This window comes from Pimephales promelas, chromosome 9, assembly GCF_988280905.1.
Source record: "Pimephales promelas chromosome 9, fPimPro1.hap1.1, whole genome shotgun sequence".
NCBI lineage: Eukaryota > Metazoa > Chordata > Actinopteri > Cypriniformes > Leuciscidae > Pimephales > Pimephales promelas.
Window position 1 is genome coordinate 6714527 of NC_142777.1, and position 20365 is coordinate 6734891.

At 39.5% G+C, this 20365-nt stretch overlaps 1 protein-coding gene across 9 annotated transcripts in view; it reads left to right on the forward strand.

Moving 5' to 3' along the window:
- The window catches only part of arhgef9b (Cdc42 guanine nucleotide exchange factor 9b), a 106868-nt gene extending 87475 nt beyond the window's left edge, over positions 1-19393 (forward strand). For 2 of the 9 annotated variants that reach the window (XM_089134705.1, XM_089134703.1), the window contains 2 exons: positions 13791-13860; positions 18317-19393. In XM_089134705.1, the coding sequence (XP_088990831.1) occupies positions 13791-13860; positions 18317-18492 (246 nt within the window). In that variant the 3' untranslated portion in view covers positions 18493-19393. Of the gene's footprint in view, positions 1-13790; positions 13878-18316 lie in introns of those variants that run through there. The other 7 variants (XM_089134707.1, XM_039694152.2, XM_089134706.1 and 4 more) reach the window with 6 other exon arrangements.
- The last annotated feature ends 972 nt before the right edge of the window (positions 19394-20365 follow it).

Here is a 20365-nt window from a genome sequence, read left to right on the forward strand (position 1 = left end):
TTGTACGGGACGTTTTCTGCGCGGCTACAGAGTTTTGCATTGGCCAGCACTCTTTTTTCTGGAGATAAGAACCCGGGATGCTTATGGTGCGGGTCCAACATGCAAGCAGTCATCGCTGGGGATGACAACATCTCTGGCTCAGTAACCTGCACACACGTAGGCCTATTTAGATTTTACAACATGCAAACTTTAACTTAGTGAAATTATCAATAATCGTCTGGTACCTACCTTCATTCTTTCAGACAGGGAGTTTCGGACTTTAGTCTTAAACTCTACCAGAACCTTGTTCGCTAGGTTTTCAGTTGGATGGCGAATGGTCAGGGCTTCAGTTAAAAGGACGAATGATTTTAAAACCCAATCTCCGTCAATGTAATGGCTCGTAATAGTTATGTAACTTTCCGTGTTTAGAGCAGTCCAGCAATCCATAGTGATGGCAACTAGATCAGGTGACTGTAGATCTTCTTTGAGCGAATCTCTTTTTGCCTCATAACGTTTTTCAATGCGGCGCGTGATTGCCGAATGCAAGGGAATGCTGTAGCGAGGTTGAACAATATTTATCAGTTCTTTAAAGCCTTCGCCCTCCACCATTCTAATTGGCATCAAGTCCTTTTCAATCATTCTGCAAATTCCCTGTGTTATGGATTCGGCTTTAGCACATGTTTTGCGTTAGCATCGTGGGGATGGTAGGCTGGGCGAAGGAACTCGCAGGCGCCGCACCGCAGCCGCCTCTCTAATGATGCCCGGGTGTTGGCTGTTGAGATGGTACAACAACGAGGTTGTACTTGAAGTATATCTAAGCACTGCATTGCAATACTTGCATTTTGCCCTATCATTCTCGATTTTAAAGTGCTCCCACGCTGTGCTTTTCTTTGCCCGCTTCATATTTGAAAACAGGTCATGACTTCTTCTTATGGACATTACAAATGTCTGGGAGCGGTCTGGCAGTCTCTAGTGGTGCAGAAATGTATTGCAATTAAATTGAATGCACGCCATTGACGCCACAGTTAACTGAGCAAAATGTTTCACTCGGTTACGCAATTTTTAACAATTAATCGGTTAACCATGGACACCCCTAGTTGAAAGATACAGTACAACTGTCATGATCTGAGAGGGGAACTGTGTTCCCGTCTCTTGGTTTTGTGTTTATGGACTTTGTTTTGAAGTGTTCTGTTCCCCATTGTTTCTGTGTTTACTTCCTTGTTCAGGGCACTTTGCCACCCTGTTTGTTGCCATAGTTACCCTCATTAGTTGTCATTGTGGTTTATCCGTTTCATGTGTGCCTTGTTAACCTCTTGTTATCCGGATTGTGTTTTCCCCTGTGTTTCAGTCTTGGTTTGTCTTTGCATATTGTGTGAAGCTGTTGAATGCCTGCTACATAGACCACATTTAATCCAGTACAGAGGATCATGCGTCTCCGTCAAGTAGTGATGGGAAACCAAGGCTTTCTGAAGCGTTTGAGGCTTTCGTCAAATTGTGCCGAAAAACGGTTCATTACTTGAACCTTTTAACACAATACGCATTAACGACTTCTGGTGGTCAGACTTGTTTTCTCCACCATTTCTAACAAATTACTGCAGAGCAAAAAAAGCATGTGACCAATAGGGCTGTCGTGGTTATGGAATTTCCCTTGCGGTAATGTTGAGTGGCTCAATAGCACGATATGCGATATTACCGCCATTTATTTATTTATTTAATTGACATGTTTTTGTTGCTATATAAATAAAGTGAGGACATTTTCAGTAACCAATGTAACCGAAACTAAACAGTGTCTACAGTATATGCGCATTGAAAGACTTTCACTCAGCGCGCATATTGTTATGACAACAGACTTTGAGCGAGTCATTGAACCGTTCATTTAACGAACACATTTAAAAAAGCTGATTCAGAGATGTAAAGAAACAAGATGTTAATTATTTTTAACTTTGAGGTTCAACTTTTCAAGGCTCAGCTGAGCAGCAATGCGTCGCATGGGCAACGCTGAAGCTGATGCTTCACTTATTAGAGACCCATAGCATTGATTCATTGAGTCACTGATTTTATTTCCCCGTGGCTTCCTTGTGCTGTGGGATGCTGACCAGCGCTGCTGCTGACGCACATTTATGGGAAAATACCCATGAAGAGAACGTTAAAATGATGATGCGACAAATATTGACACGACAAGCTTTTCACGACTTCAAAGACAGACGCAGGTAATCGCACGCGCTCTGCCGATCTCTCTCATTCACTGTGTGAAGCCTGTAGGCTACACATCACCATGATAAACAGTCTTGTTATCATTGTGAACTTGTTTAACATTCAATACACATGCATTAAGTTCAAAACTAGAAGGGTATAGCCTTATGAAAAAAAAAAACGTGAATATCGTGGTTGCTGCGGTTACGTGCTATCCTCTGCGGTTGACTTGTCAGAGGCGCGGTACTACAATATTGTGGTTACCTCAACAGCCCTAGTGACCAAACAAAACTTCGGAAGTCCATGACACAGAACTGTATTGATCCCAGATTGATTCCACTTTTCTATCTAATCTCATCTAATCTCATATAAATTGTGTAGCATGGTCAACGGATTCATATATAGATATTATATAATATAAAAGTTTAATAATTAGTAATTGAGTAGTTGAAAAAATATTTGGGGTGTTCTGTTTTTTTTTTTTTTACAATTTATGTTACAGGAAAATATAGTGTTAAATCATTTAAATAAATAATGCCCCCTCAAAAATCATTTCTCTTTTTATGCATTGGGGGGTTGCGAAGTGCAAATATTTTTCAAACAAGCTGTTCCTACCTTCTGATACTGCATGACGTTCGAAGCTTCAATCGTAACCAAACCTAACCCTGTGTGATACAGTAGTTCTTTGACAACTGCGTTGTAGCATCGTAGCCCCGGTTTCAACTGTCCCATCATTACCGTCAAAGAAATTGTCCTATTGAGGAGTATGTGACAGACTTTATTGAACTGAGCCATTTGACTAAAACGGAAGAATTAATCTGGCTTTACAACTGAGTGGCTCTGTGTTTACTGCAGGAGGTAGCAGCCCTCACAACAGACCCTTTTCACAACATGGCCGCCACACCTAAGTCCTCAGCCATCATGCCTGCCACCAGACCCGTCTCGAGGCATTCGAAACTGATGTCCAGTGTGGCGGATCCCCCGCTGATCCCAAGACTTGCGCTCTCAAGCCCACTGGCCTCAGCACTGTCTGCCTCTGAGGTTGTCCGCATGTATTCTGTGATCCATGTGATGGCGGCAGCCATTTTGTGTATTTGGGCTGCAGACACCTCGTCTGTTTCTCCAGAGATGGTTGCAGTTTCCTCTGAATTTTCTGTCTCCTGACTGCTCTGTAATGGCCACAGAGACCATTTCTGAACTTTCAGTGTCACCTGATGGTTCTGCTTTAACCCCAGAGGGTGACTCTGAACTTCCTGTCAGCCCCGACACAACCGCAGAGGTCATCCCTGAACATCCTGCCAGCCCCGAAACAAACACAGAGGTCATCCCTGAACTTCCGGTTGGCCCTGACATGACCATGGCGGCAGTGTTGTGCATGAACGCGTTCAATGAACGACGTTCACTGAACTCGTTCATATTTTCGCCGAACGCTGAACTGAACGAATCACTTTTCATACAATGAATGCGAAAAAGAGCGGCGCTCACTCTGTCAGGAATGAACGAGCAGTAAGTAAGTAAGTAAGTAAACTTTATTTATATAGCGCTTTTCACAGACACGTAGGGTCACAAAGTGCTTCACAGTAAAAAAAAAACAAATAATAAAAGAAATAAAAACCACAACACACATTACATCAACACCATATAGCTACCATAAAGCTTGTCTAAAAAGATGTGTCTTAAGGTGTTTACTAAAATTTTAGTCCAGCAGCACGCGCAGTTCACGTTCACGCTCATTTGAAAAGTCAGGTTTTACCTCCAACCCCCATTTTGAGTCGCCGAATCCACCCCCCCACAGTATTGTGGTGGAGACTTTGTCTATTATCACTGGGTATGTTAGACGAGGTCGAAGTATTCATAGTACGGATAGGGGGTAACGTGAAGGCAGGGTGGGGAGTCGCAATAGTGTGCATACTTGGCGCGCGCGAGGCAGATCTGGCCGCGCTCGCGCTGCTCGTATCATCACTTATGATCTGCGCTTTTCCATAAAGAGTGATCTTTTGAACTAAACAGGTCTTATCTACTTGTGTTTGTGTGTCATATGAATAATAAATGCCCCATACATGGAATCAGAGTGCCTACTGTATGTAGTAAGTTAAGTTGTTCAGCTGCTAGCTGTTCATTTTCTTTAGACAAATATAATCAGGAAGATTGTTTTATTATAAATGAATGTAAATGGCATTGTCATCGTTTACTCACTGTTTACTTCCTTTTGAAGGTGTGAAAATGTGTTGGTTGAGTATTGCACATTGAGCAGGGTAAGATGGGTCTAATTTGACATTACACTACATGACTACTTTGGTCTGGTTTACATAGTTACTGCCGTTCAGAATATGCTGGATTTTTGTCAGTAGACTGATCTTTTCCCCATGAACCTGAATATACCTTTTTAAAGTCCTGGGTAATTTGGTTCATGCTGGCTAAATAAAAGTTTCACTGAACATACAGTATAGCCTACCTTGATTGCACCTTATATTTTCCAATTTCTACATATCATGATTACACATTATTTAAGGGGTAAATATATTCTCTATCTCAACATTATTTTTCTCCTGGCTATAATAATTGTCTCTTGTTTATTGGTACAATAATTTTGATTAGTTTTGGAGTGGCAGTGATTTGCAGCTGGTAATGGATGGTAAAGAGATTCTATTGAGTAAGATAGTGACCTATCTTAAAAAGAATTTAACAAATGAATGTTCATTTTTAAAAAAAGATGAACAATGAACGTGAACTAGTTCATTATCATCTGTGTGAACTGAACTTTGAGCTAGTCCTTTTTAAGTATGAACTGGCACAACACTGCATGGCGGTCATCCCTGAACTTCTTGTCGGCCTTGACACGACCATGGAGGCCATCCTCAAAATTGACTGTCTGCCCTGACACAACCACAAATGTCACCTATAAACTTCTTGTCCGCCCTTAAACGACCAAAGAGTTCACCCTTAATTGGTGGTCACCCGACCCCTCTGCACCACTGTGGTGGTCCTCAGCTACACCTTGGTGGTCACCTGCTCCGCTGGGGTATTCACCAGTTCTATCTGCTCCGCCGTGGGGATCTTCAGTCCGGGCTACTCCACCATGGTGGTCACCAGTCCCATCTGCACCACTGTGGTGGTCCTCAGCTACACCTTGGTGGTCACCTGCTCCGCCGTGGTGGTCCCCAGTCCCATCAGCTTCACTGTGGTGGTCTCCACCACCTGCTCAGCGTTCTGCGCTCTGGCCATCTGACCAGCCTGCTTTGCACTGATTTCATCTCAAGTCCTTCCTCCCCTCCATGGACCTAGCCCTCTATTTCGTCGCCAGGTCCACATCTTCTCCACCTCCCTCGTGGACTGTTTTGGAGCATCTGGAAGCCACTTCTCCCCATCTATGTTCCTCCGTCTTGGTTTTGTGTTTATGGACTCTTGTTGTAAAGTGTGTTCTGTACCCCATTGTTTCAGAGTTTAATTCCTTGTTTGGTGCCCTATGCCACCCTGTTTGTTGTTATAGTTACCCTCATTAGTTGTTATAGTGATTCATCCGTTTCAGGTGTCCCTTGTAAACCTCTTGTTTTCCAGTGTATATTTCCCCCTGTGTTTCAGTCTTGGTTTGTTGGTTATTGGCTTTGCGTGTTGTGTGAAGCTGTTGCTCTTTTAATTATGTTTCTACTGTAGTGTTAACATTGAACACTACACAAACAGTAATTATTAATTTGCCATAGTGACACATGAGGTGCCGGATCCAATAAAAAGGGTTCCGGATCCAACGTCGGAGGTGCCGGAACATGTTCCGGTGTGTTCCGGCTCAAATGAAGTCCTAATTATAACGGAGCTTTGGTGTGATTGCAGAACTCAATCACTGATAAACTTGTGCTGAACTGAATTGATTGAAGGCTCTGGTGATGATAAAGGGAGTGTAATTTGTCTTAATCACAATTTAATTTAATATTCTTCGTCTTAATCACAACAATTGAAAATGTCTTGTTAATGGCTCAGTTCAATTTATTCAGTTCAAATAACAGTTGTTTTTTTTATACTACTAAAAGGAACAAATGTAGTTCCCTTTCGTCCTGGGAACTCCAACGTGTCGTCGGGAACTCCAATTCGTCAGGGAACTCCCCGACGATACGTCTCCGTTCCCTGTACTCAGGGAACGAGTGTTACATACGTAACCGAGACGTTCCCTTTCGTCCTGGGAACTCCAACGTGTCGTCAGGGAGTTCCTTGACGAATTGGGATCCCAATTCGTTAGGGAACTCCACAACGGCACGTCTCCATTCCCTGTACTCAGGGAACGAGGGTTACATACGTAACCGAGACGTTTTTTTATACGTTATACAATTTTTTTTTTAATACGTTATGGTTATACAATATACAATATTTTTAATAATGTCAAAATATCAAGGACATTTGATTCATCATGTTTGGTTCATCATGTTTCATTCAATTGTGTAGATTAGGGTTATTTAAAAAAATATGTTACCTATATAACTTGTCTGCTAGCTATGGTTTCAATAGCAAATACAGGGCTTTTTTAGCATCTTCTTCAAGTGAGAAATCACAGAATAGTTTTCCCATTAAGTTAAACAGTATAGAAATTATTAGAATTAAAAAAAATTCTTCACTTTTATTCTAACCAATTTCTCACTATTTAACTGATGTTGAATTCAGATGTTGTTTGCCAGATGCCCATATTCAAGCAACAATGAAAAGACATAAAATTGGATTCATATTAATTTCAGGTTAAAAATACTGTATGTAAACAGTGTTTTATATGTAAACAGGTTTTATATTCACATGACTGCTGTATTTTACAGGGGCCAAGCACTGAAGGTACATTTGCACTTACTGTTGTTTTTTTCTTATTTCTTGGGTAGTGGAAGTCTATGGCAGCCAATAGAATAATGGGGTTCTTGTCACACGTGTATAATAACTAAAATCTTGTATAATTATTAGGGCTGTCAGTTAAACGCATTATTAACGGCGTTAACGCAAACCCCTTTTAATGGAGTAAATTTTTTTCACGCGATTAACAGTCTTTTTGGCCTAGCAAACTTTGTAGTTTTTTTTTCACATGCTTTTGCAACAGGACGCGGCATGCGCGGCTCTGCGCTACGAAACCCATTCATTTCAAGCGGATCTAGCTAGACCGGAAACAAAACAACAGGCACACCACACACTTGTTTGGTCTTGCGAGCCAGTCAAATAGTTGGTTCACGTTACGTTTTGAGTGGATGACGAGCACGATTCCACCTTTATTATTTGACCACTGATACAGTGAATGTTGCAGTGACAGTAGTGCTTAAAGTGAGCAGGTGTTACGGGTGTGATGCAGGCAGATGAAGAGGCAGCGGTCAACAGATCAAATTCAATAATCTTTACTAAATATAACTCAGACAAGGAATCCAGGAAACATTAACACACCATATACAAACAAGAACCGACAAAGAGTGAGGGAGAACACAGGGTTTACATACACAGAGAACAGATAGGGGAACAAGACACAGCTGGGGCAAATGAACTAGACACAGGCAGAGAATGTCTAATTGAAGAGAATTGGCACTGGCTGGTTACTTCCGGGTTCTGGACTGGCTGCAATAACGCGTCTCTGTCCATGCGGGGGTGCTCGCGGTCGAGTGCAGAATGAATGGGAGTCAATGGGGTTTCACCCCCAGAAATCCACTTTTCTCAGAATTTTGTCAAGTAATTTCAAAGTTGTATTCAAAAGGGAGGGCTAAGAAAATACACTCAGCTGAAATTTGCATTTTTAAGTTCACTTATCTGTTCTAAAAATCCGTTCAAAACTGTGATGACGTCACACAATAGCAGAATGCTAGCGTTTTCCGGCCAACAACGGCCTAACCTGTAAGAAATCGAAAGGACATAAGTACTCGTTCATTCGACTTTTGGCCTATAATCTATATTGAACTTGTGGAATCAACAATAAAATCTATTATTAATTTTGATTTAACGACAAGTAGGTGAAAGAGACACTTTTAGCCGTTTAGCCCCATAGACTCCCATTCGTTCTGCACTCGCCCGCGATCAACTCCAGTGGAATTCTAATGGAACTGCAACCAAGGTGATGCACAATGGGGCTAATAGGAAGTGCCAAGGCTCTCCGTTAGACACAGGTGAAGGAACTAAACAGTAACGAGGAGCGGGAAAATGGAAACAGGACTGAACCAAGTACACAAGGAACGGAGGAAACATAGGACACATGTAACAGCAGGGTTATGCTGTTCGTTTCTGGGTTATGCTGTTCACAGAATTAATATTATGTACCAGCAGCTCTTTTATAAACTTACAGTACTCTCTTCTTGAGAGAGATCTACACTGAACCCACAGATCTCACAGACATGCTGGATCATGCTCCCCACCAAATTTTTGATAGTTTGAAGTGAAGTGCGCCTGTCAATAACAAAGCTGAAATTAGACTTATTTAAGAGGGATGATGGACCAAATACAATTACCTCAGTCTTTTTTCAGTTTCAGAGATGTACTCTGGTATGGAATTCAGTTGCTTAGAGAGCTTTTTTCCACTTTTTTAATGACTTCATAGTCACGTGGTAGAACGCCAGGCTCTCCCGTCACACCCACACAGTGCCCACTCTTTCCCAATTTCAAATCACCGTCACCTGTTCCTCATCACTGCAGGACCACTACAAAAGTGAACACCTCTCAGTCACTCATTGTCTGGCCTCAAATATGGAAACAGACTCCTTGCTTGATCTACTTTCCTTGGTGATTCAGCGTGTAAGCCCTGTTTATCTCCTGCGTTGATTACTCTGAGTCTCCTTTCTCTCTCCAAAAATCTCTTTTGCCTTCATGCCTGAAAACTGTGGATGAAGATTACCTGTAAACTGTGTTTTTCAAGAGGAGTGCACTTCATCCAGTTCCTCTGTCATCATCACCATTTACAACCTACAACAAAATCAATTGTTAGGATTACCAATATCTGTCTTTGAGTCTTTCCTTTGAGTATATCCTGACAGAAGGCCAGACCAACAACTTAACATGAACACAACAAGAGCTGGTGGATTATCTTCGCAGAGTTCTCACTCCACATGCACCCGCATCTGAAATGAGCACATCCGTCACTTCCCCCAACTCTGCCCCACCACCTGTGTGTGTTGCAAGTCCGATAGTCAACCCGGCACCCTACTATGGCTTGGTGGAAGACAATGGCGAAAAAGCCTTCCGTCATTGTGTGGGTTTTGTCAAGGTGCAAGTTGGTTGCCTCCACATCGAACTCTCGGTTGTGGAGAAATCCACCACTGGTATTCTTTTTTTTCTCTTTTTTTTTAAAGGATGTTTCGATACGCCACTAAGTACGTGGATTACCAATCGAAGGATCCCTGAGTTACCATGCTCCAGGCCTCATCCATCCTAGGCTATTCAGGTAACTCCACCACTGCTATTCTGCTAGGGCGCCCATGGCTTTCGACCCTGCTACTCCCACATCAAAGATGTATTCTGCCCACAAAGAGCCTCTCGACTACCACCCCACAGAGCATGGGACTGTGCCATTAACCTTTTTCCGGGTGAGGAAAACCCCCTGAACAAAGGGACATGGAAGAATACATGTTTGCTCTACAACAAGGCTACACCTACGCTTCAACCTCAACCTCTCCTGCTGCTTCAAGTTTTTTTTTCTGCGTAAATAAGGAAAGAGACTTTGTATTGGCCTTGTATCGACTACTAGATCACAGTAATTACCGTTATCCATTACCGCATTTGTGGCACCTACCGGCCACTACAAGTACTGTGTCATGTCATATGGGCTGGTCAACCCCCCTTCCATATTCCAGGGATTCATGAATGAGGTGTTCTGGTATTACTTACATTGATGATATCTTGATGTACTCCTGGAATCATCACTTTTCAAAGGTCCTCAAAAAGCTCAGTGTGTACTAGCTCTTCTTGAAAGCAACAAAAATGACCTTTTATCAGTCATCATTCCAGTTCTTGGGCTACCATAGAGCTTAACATCCCTTTAAGGGATTAAGGTGGACAAACTGTACGCATCTGGTCAGAACCAGAACTCCAGCACTTTCTTAATTTCTACAGATATTTCATAAAGTTTACAGGACCATCACCACCCCACTCACATCACTCTTGAGCATCTGTCTTGGAGTCCCGAAGTCACCCTTTCCAACTCCTCAAAAAGGCTTTACCAAGGTTCGCCTCCTAACATATTCACATTCCGAGAAACCATTATTTGTGGAAGTTGATGCCTTGATCACAGGAGTGGGAGCCATATAATCCCAGAAACAGGGGAAGCTTTCCCGTCTCTATCAATGTGCCTTTTTATTCAAATAAACACACCCTGGCGGTGCAGAATTATGATATCTGGAAACTTGAGTTGCAAGCTATAAAATTAGTGAATCCAGCTGAATCCATGACAAGCAAGATGGGTGCTTTTCTTCACCAGATTAAATTAAGTTTACTCCTATCATTCAGGGACAAAAATGTCAAAGTCGACTCTCTATCACATCCATCTGTTCAGTAAACAACAGTTTGGATTACTTACTGTCTTTGAGTCTGGTTTATCCTGACACTTAGACCCCATTTACACCTGGTATTAAAATGCGATCTGTATCCAGATAAGTTATCCGGATAATAAGTACCGATTCCATTTACACCTGGCCACATAAATGTGTGTTTTTGCAAAACGGATATAAATCCGATCTTCACCTCCTGCGTTATATGCAGATTTAATGGATTGCACGCCACCAAAAGCAACAGATCTGAGCGGCATTTTATTGATCATCAGCTAATTTCCAAATCAGAGACATCAATAAAAGAGTGGCAACAGCGCTGGTAAGATAATTTTGTTTCTTTACTTGAAGATGTGTTAACTGCGTCTGTGACTTACTTTCACTTTTATTTGCGATGTTTGCACGTTGAATAGACGCTCAGCTGCTCATCTGCGGTGATGCGTGTCGCGTGTCGCATCTGACTAGGCTATAACATGACATATAGCCTATATAACACGCTCTCACTCGTTTATTTTTTAGCATTTTTGGGAGGAGTAAAATATACATATGTGGTTTCAACAACCAGATTGCGTTTACACCTAGTAAAGATCCGGACACAATGCGAGCCAGACTACCTCCAGATGTGGTCAGGCAGATCCGATCACGATCCGATCACAACGCATTTACACCTTGCATTAACATGCGTTTTTTATTATCCGGATAACTTATCTGGATACAGATCGCATTTTAATAGCAGGTGTAAATGGGGTCTTAGTTAGACCACAATGGAAATGACCCAGGTTCAACACTTTTTTTGTTTGGCAGTACACTGATTAATGACACACTGTAATTGTTTTGATTACTTTTAGAATAACCATGCATGTTCATTTTACACTAAGGCTAAGCAACAAAATGTATGCAACAGTGTAAGTGAATTTATATAATTACAATCTGAATATCAACAAACAGCAGCTCTGAACTCTTTTCATTACTCATTCAAGAGTTTTTAAGACACAAGTGTAAAGGTTACCTCTGTAATTTAATTATTGGGCTGACAATATGGTTCTCGAAGTTCCAAAGTCTGAAAACATGACTGGGTAGTTTGTACCATTTCATTTCGCTTAAAAACTGTGTTTTTGTAAAAACATGTAAATGTAAAAACATTGTGGCTAACGGGATCAGCAGCTAGGCAGACAGATAAGCAAAGGGTCATGCTGGGGTCCATCACCAGTTTTTGCAGTTTATGAGGGTTACATAAGAAATTTTTCACAGTACTGTGATGAACAGCATAATACTGTATGTACAATATGAGATGTCATACATCAAGACACATCACAGAGGCACATTTTTTTGTTTATTAGTTGTTGTTTTTTTGCTAGTTTTTTTGTCACTTTAACAGACACAAAATTATAAAAAAAAAATTGTTCTCTGTTGTTTTGCTTTATTTCCAGATGTTTGATTCAATTGCGGGCTCTATCTAATGTCATACTTCACGGCTCCCCTGTGGTAGATAGAGCACATGTACACAAGGCATGTTAAATTATTGTAAAGTGTTTCCAAACAATAATAAAAAAATCTGAAGATTTTTAATTAATATCTAGGGCATGTTGTAGTCCAGATTAAAATGTAATGTAAAAATGTTTTTAGTGCTGTGCATAACAAGAAAATATGCCTCTAAACACTGATCGAGAGCTGTAATTCCAACCACAGCAGTTTGTAATGCTTTTTGCAAATGTTCATTGGAGCTGTGTTTTGAAAAATACCAAATCATTTAAAATAACCTAAATGAAGCCTAAATTAACCATAAAAAGCCCACATGAAGATGTATAAGTTGGCCTTCAAAAAAAAAAAAAGTGGATTTCAGCTAATTGACATTTTCATGAAACATGTCAACCCTTAAAGACCTATACAGCCGCCGGCGGCTAAAAATAACTGTTGTTCTTAAATGTTAAATAACTTTTGAACCGCTGCTCCAATCCGTATGCTTTAAAAAGTCCCATAAAGAGGAGATTCGCGGCTTTTCTGTGATATCGGGTTAATCGCGTTTGGACATTCAGAAGCTCCGTAGTGAATGTGATTGCGTCATCAAGTTTTGATCAGCATTGATTCGTCAAAGAAACCCGTGCGTTTTTTTCCTCTGAGCCAATCATAAATGACTGTTAATGCTTAGTCCCACCCCATCCCCAGGTTGGTTAAAACTATCATCTACTCAACCAATAAATATAGTTCTTGGTCTTTTGCACGACCAATTAGCATCTTTCTTTAGAAATTTGAACAGAGGTAAAGTCAAAGTAGTTCATATAGGCTATGTATGTATGTGTGTGTGTGTGTGTGTGTGTTTATATATATATAAGTTTTATTTATATATATAAGTTTTTTGTTTTTTTTTTGCTTCATTGTTCTACTACAATGTTTCTCTTTATGTTACTTCCTTAACTTTTTTGGACACATCTAAATTGTCAGTATGAAAAACACTGTTTTCACTGAAACAATGCTTTTCACTGAAAATCGCCTATAATAATGTTGTAATAAATGCCTATAACTTGCTTAGGGATTGTTGCATGTAGTCAAAATTACATCTGGAAATGTAAAATATCCAAGGACAGCTTTCTAAAGGAAAAAATTCAAACTTCAGGAGGATTTGTTTGAGTTGAGTAAAAAAATCACTACAAATATGCTGCCGTTTTTCTTAAATCTGGTAAATTCATCCATTCTAAGACAAATTAAATGTAAAATTGGATTATTTAAATGAGATAGATTGAAACTTCAAGTTCTCCTGATAAAAATGATATATGGCACTTGATGCTGACTGCTATAATGGGTTAGAAAAACAAAGCAAAGAACAAGCGGTGCAGGTGCTCCAAAAATGGTCTAGGTCTTTAAGGGTTAAGTTCTTCTACTCGTGGCTGTTAAACCATTTCCGCCTAATACTATCACAGAGGGAATACTACATACTAATTAATTTTTTTTATAATGGACCTTCTGCATTTGTGCTTGGCCCCTTAATACTTGCTTTCAGCTATTTGTATTTGTCGTATTTTAGTGAATGCAAATGTGGTTTATAGTCAATACTCTCCATTTTATATTTTCTAGCGTAATATTTTCTTGTCATATTTACACTGTTGTGAATCCTCAATGCTTCACTGACAAACGGTGAAGTATGTTCTTGAATTTGCAGATTCATTGATAGCTATCATCTTGAGAAAGAGGGCCATTTTTTATGGACATGGTATGAAAATGATAAAGGTATTTTTATGAGCGTTTAAAGTAGAATTAGTTTTTATACAAAATGCCATGGCAACGACTTTGAAATGCAACTATAACAAAGCAAAGCAATTATTACACAAAAAACCATCCAAACCTAAGAATATTGTTAAAACTGTAAAATAGGACCATAGATATTATAAGTAAAATAGATATATATTAAAAGAGATAGTTCACCCCAAAATTAGAATTCATTATTTACTCACCCTGGTTTAGCCGTTCTTTTTTTTCTGAAGATAAAATGATCAATGAAAAAATATGTCCTGCTTGAATTCGTCCATATAATGACAGTGAATGGTGACCTTCTTCAAGAATGCAAAAGTATCAGAAAGTAATCTCATGTGATTTGAGCCGTATTCTCCAATGGCTATGTTTACTAACAGATTGCACCAGCACAATTCCTCTTTTGGCATTCAAAAACTACTTTTACTAACTACTTCTACTAACTAGAATTTACTAAAGACACACAGTGAAGCATTAGAGATGAAAAGGTGTGGATACATTTATTTTTGTGGCTTGCCTCATGTATTTGTAGGAGTTTACCTTTCAGACAATATTTATGGGAGGAAAGTTTTTAATTCAATTTTGCAATGTGATAACTAAGGTTTCTGAAAGTCAATTTACTATTTGAGCCTTTATTTAAAGGTGCACTAAACAATTTTTGAGAAACACTGTTGATATTTTGAAATCAAACCAAACATAAAAAAGAGTATAATAAAGAGTTGATGTCTCTTTATAATAGCTGAAGCTAAGCGAAATAATGCTTTGGGAAAAGTAGCGGGAGTTCGGAGTTGTGGCAAGAGGGACACTACTTCGTTCTCTCCATCATGGAATGGGAGTTCTCTCCATCAAGACTTTCCCTATCTGCCCGTCTCTTTGACGTTGTGTGGAAATACTGACACTAGGGTTCCCAATTCACTGAACTGCGTTATGAGCCTTGGTGGTGCAGATGCTGGCAAGCTTTGTGTACCAAGTAACAAGTTCACTCCAACCCACTCACAACCTTATTATCATGTCATAGAGGGTAACGGCACTGAACGCCAAGGACTACAACCTGGTAGTCGTCTGAGTTCTCCTGTTGGTACCCAAAAGTCAAGTTGAAACCAGTTCCATGAGGAGATTGTAGAATCTCACAAAGGTATTGGGTGTTGCTCAATCCGCAGCCCTGCAGATGTCTGCTAACAAGGCATCATTCACCAGAGCCGAACAGGCTGCGACGCCCCTAGTGGAGTAAGCCTTCACTCCCAAGTGACACAGTAAGACATAACCCTGTTAAAGCCAAGAGAATGGCATCCACAATCCTGTGTCCCATCCTTTGTTGGGAGACAGCCTTCTGTTCTGCTGACCTCCAAAGCAGACTAAGAACTGTTCAAATCATCTGAAACTCTGTGTGCGATCCAGAAATACGCAAAATGCTCTCTTGGCGCAACAGAGACAAGGCTGGGTCTCCCTTATCAGGAAGGGATTGCTTGCAGGTTCACCACATGAAAGGGTTTGGGTCTCAGGACAATTTGAGAGTCTGCCGCCCCAAACTCTTGGCTCATTTCATTAACTGAAAGGTCTTGTAAGTCCCCCACCCTCGTGACAGTAAAAGCTCAAATGGATCTCTCTGTTGGGCCTGTAAGACCACAGAGATATCCCAAGAGGGGATGAGGGCACGCTCTCTGAGGATTTAACCTCCGTGCATATCTCAGGTCCGGACCAACACAGGTTTACCCTGGATCTTAGGTCAAAATCTCCTCAAGGCTAACAATTCAGCCAACAACTCGAAGCAGTCCAGGCGATCGCTGGGCAGCCGGAGAAGGGGGCAAAATGGGTTTTGTCGGCTCCATCTGTTTCTTGACTGCCAATAACGGTTGTGCAAAGTCTTTGAAAGTGCCCCTGAATAGGCCACCTTGTGAGAGCGCACTTTTTCGACATCCCGTATATCCATCAGGTTAAGCAATAAGTAGTGCTCCTGGACCACAAGTGTGGACATTGCCCAAACCATAACCTGCAGTCTGTGACCTTCGTAGCACGTAGAGCAAAGTCAGTCACAGAATGCAGTTCCTGCTTCATCTCTGGATTGAGAGAGATGACCCATCTCTCAATACTTTGGCTTGGTAAACTTGCAAGATTGTCATAGCGCGAAGGGCAGAGGCAGTGAGAGATGGGGTAAACTTAAATAAAATATATAATGTGGTATAAATAAACCGCAATCGCCCATTCCACATGAGGAAAACTCAGAGTACCCTTGCATCACCCCACCATCTAGGGTGGTGAGGATGCAGGATCCAGTGTTCCATGTTTTCTTGCAAAGCCAAACTTATCCAGAAACTCAAATTGGAAGAAACATATGTGAAACATATATGAAACATATGTAGAGGAATGGTAGGTTCACAGGAATTCACTCGGTGGCAGCACTCCCATTTCATCCCCTTACCCAGAGATAGAAGGACTAGGACAGGAAGCAGCTGAGGTGACTCTTGGTCTTTTGAAAAAGATCGCAAGTGCTCATGATACTGTTTTCAAATTACATTCATTCTGTTTTTCAATGAAAAAATCAAATAATCTATAAATCTAGGCATATTTAAAGATCGATCTAAGACTCTTCATTGCCAGAAGTTGCCAAGAGCAGTCTGATCTGGCCTGCAGCTGCTGTGTGTTGAGCTACAGTATGTTGTTCCATGCGCTAACTGGTGGATATTGTGTGAAGCACAACAAATGTATTTATATTCTGAAAGAGTGAATTGTAAAAAATCTCACATTTTTGATGGCCACATATCTCTCTTTAGTGTTCCCGCTACCATTGTTTTGGTAGGGGAAACCGCCCCCCTGAAAGAATGACAAAAATATATTGCAAAAAAATAATAAAAAATCGGACGTGCAAGCTCCATGTACGTAGTAACATCAGCGGCTGTGATTTCAGCAGAAAACGCAGATGGAATCCAGTCATAAAATGGAATTTACTGTAGGTTGTTCAGTTTATTTGAAATCAAATCGCGATATAGACTAGAGTGTGTGAATATTAAAATCTATTAATTTATTAATATTAATTTTAACATTAAAGCTCATTGTGCAGCATGTTGTTTGACAAGAAGTTGTTTGACAAAAAATTGTAAAAGAAATTAAATCAATGTTCTTCATTTAAACACAACACCGAAAAAAAAAACCATAGAATTTGTTTTTTTTAAATTGTTGAATAAGTTTTATAATTGTATACGTTTCATGATTTCAATGTATTAGACATGCTTTCTGATTACTAAAATTTTACACTGCGACACTAGGGGTTTTGGGGGGTCTACCGATCCCCCTTGAAAAAAATCCTAGGGGAAACACTGCCAACAAGCAGATGCACAAATCCAATTAAAACTGGTGAGCATTATATATTCTACCAATGTTGGCACTCTCTCCCATTGTGATCTTTAATTCTGAAAATGTTATGCTGATGATAAGTAAAATGCAGAACATAACCTCTGTTGCTTTCAGCCTTTGTGAAGTGACCTACTTTAAAAAATGTTGTGTATAGCACGGCAATTGAAGATCCATTTTGCATAGACTGATTTAACAGTAAATGACAGCAATCAGATCTCTCTAAACACACGAAACCACTACATGTGAATACTCGTGTAAACAATGACTTGTACATCTAAGTGCATGAGACAGGGGGAAGTTAGGGGGGCAGGGAGGCCTTTCACTGCTGTTATATGGACAAGCGTGAGCAGAAGTATTGTGTTGCAGAAAAAAAGGTTATAGCGCTTTACGTGATTCAATAATGATTGAATGAATTCTTTGGTGGGGGTTTGCTATCTCTTAAAGATGCGCTAAGGACTCAACACAAATGAACTAAAGGAAAAAGATTGTGTTTCAAAATGCCATGGAAACTTTTTTTTTTTTTTTGCTAAAAAAATAACTGCCTATTTATGTTTATATATACATATTAGTTCTGCTTATATCATATAGTTAGAAAAATGAAATATATTTTGAATTGCTTAGAATCATTTATGACTGTAGTTCATACTTATTGATTTGGTAAATTCTGCTAAAATACCATAGTTACTGCATAGTACTATTTGGACACATGATGACCTACTGTAGACGCCAGATGGTTACAAAAAGGTGGCTCAGAAAATTGAAACAGAATAACAGAATAAAACTTTGTTTGCAGATTCCACTTGGTTTGATATTTTTTATACAATTCACTTGTATATATATAAATTAGAAGTGACATTTTCTTAAAATAGTAACTGTATTAACTATGGTATTTAGTTGGAAACTGTGGCTAGTCACCATGGTACATGTTAAGGGCTGTATGCATGATTCATCATCGCTGTGCATTGATTATTTTGATTATGCTTTGAACATTGACACTTTCAATTGGCTACATTTTTGTCATTTCTCAAACATCTCCTGTCTCTGTCTTTTGACTTTGTGCTGAGCAGGTTTGAGCCAGAGCAGGTGTGTCTCCCCATCGGACATATCGCCTCATGGACCCTTTCTGCTCGCTGATGACACACAACAATCAGATGTAGTCGAATTCCATGTTTCCAAATCAGGACAATCTCCATTCTGGCAAAACTTTAATAAGTTCACATCGTTAAAAAATGGGAAAAAGTAGTTCACCCTTGTCTATGTGCTCCCAGCAATGAAGTTCAAGTGTATTTTCTGACCACGAATCTCCATCTGGAGATAACTAACTCACTGACTGACAATCATGACCCTGATATGATCAAACCTGTCAAGCGCCCAAACAAAGATGTACTGTATGCTGTTTCATTCACCATTATTGTATATTGACCTCTTAAACTTCGCCTTGTGGTATTTTGGAGATGAAATTCAGTAGAATTGGCCAGCATACGGTGCTCTGTGTCCTACTGTCAATGACGGCCATGAAATTGCTATTTTTTTCAAAGCTTTGTGAATCAGACCTCTCTGTCTGCAGTTTGTAAGTATTACACACAGTTAACAACCAAATCGCCTAAACAGGGTATTGCGTTCTAATTTACAAATGTGATTTTGTCAATCTGAGGAACACCGAGTTTGACAACACAATTATTCTTAGTATTAGTTAACAAGCATTATTCCAGATTTGTGAAAGTGTCACAATCTTGTATCATGCTCTCCTCGAATCTCACTTGTTGTGTGATATTGACTGAACTCATTTCATATGATAAATAGATGTTTTTGTATGTCTATAAAAGGTAAAGTAGATTTTTGAATTTGCCTCCAACGGGGGTTATTTTTGATTGTATGAAATAAGTACTCTGTAGTAAGCACACTGAAACAATTCATATGCATTGTATTTTAGTTTTTTTATTTGTTGTTGTTGTTATTGTTGTTGTTGTTAATTTGTAATAGCTACTCTGAATACTATTTATTATAGTTAATGGCAGATATTGATACATTGTTTTTATGCATACAGTAATGTGCAGAAGTCTTGGGTCATGAAAATATATATATATATATATATATATATATACTATTTACCATTCAAAAATAAAGGTCATTTATTAACTGGATATGTTATGTTTTCTTTGTCTAATGCCATGTCATAAGCATAGCCATATGGCCTAAGGGTTGTGTACAGTGTACTGTGCATAGAGTACAAACACATGTATTAATGTATGCTTATGAGAAGAAACTTCATGACACAGCACAGGAACATATAGCATATAGCACTGGACAACTAGTGCACTGAAACCTTCAATACTGAGGAGACCCAGTAGACTAGCTTACTCAATATGTCTGAATGTTGGTATGTGATTTAGCAATCAAGAAAATGGTGAAAATCGGCTTATCCCTTTCTGATGAAATGCAGCGCATTAAATTCCACAACCTTTAGAAAGCAGTTTTCTTGCTTTGAATTAAAGCTTTTCAAACGTGATCTGATCAGACAACAGTCCATTTAATTTTGTTTGTTGAGAATGTGTCTTACAACCTTTTATGTGATTGATTGCAATGTATTTACTTCACATTTATGTCTGTTACTGAACATGAAGACAACTGATGAAATATTTGTTCAGCATCTTTTCTGGATTTTTCATCAGGTTTAAAGTCTAACGTTCAAGAAGAAACCCTAGCTTTAAAATAGCCTGCATCCACATTCATTTATTGGTGATGGGTGAATTAATAGGCTACATTTGACAAAATGCAAAGTAGACAATGTAAGCAGAAAATGTGGGATATGAAAATTGGTTCGTATATGTGCTCATATCTATACTTAGAGACACCTAAACAGTTATGTGATTAAATCATAACTATATAATATATGGGTGTTCAGTAATAATGCACTTTCTTATTTACTTATGAATGTTTAGTATGACTTTACATATTGTCAGCTGTAATGACGTGATATGTTTTAAAGTAAAGAATGAAAAATAAGTACTTTCTGTTCCGTTTTAATTTTAATGACTCAACCAATGTAAATGACTACTGTCACTTTCAGTTATAGGTTTAGATTCATTTTCAAGGAATTTAAGTTTGCTTCTCTT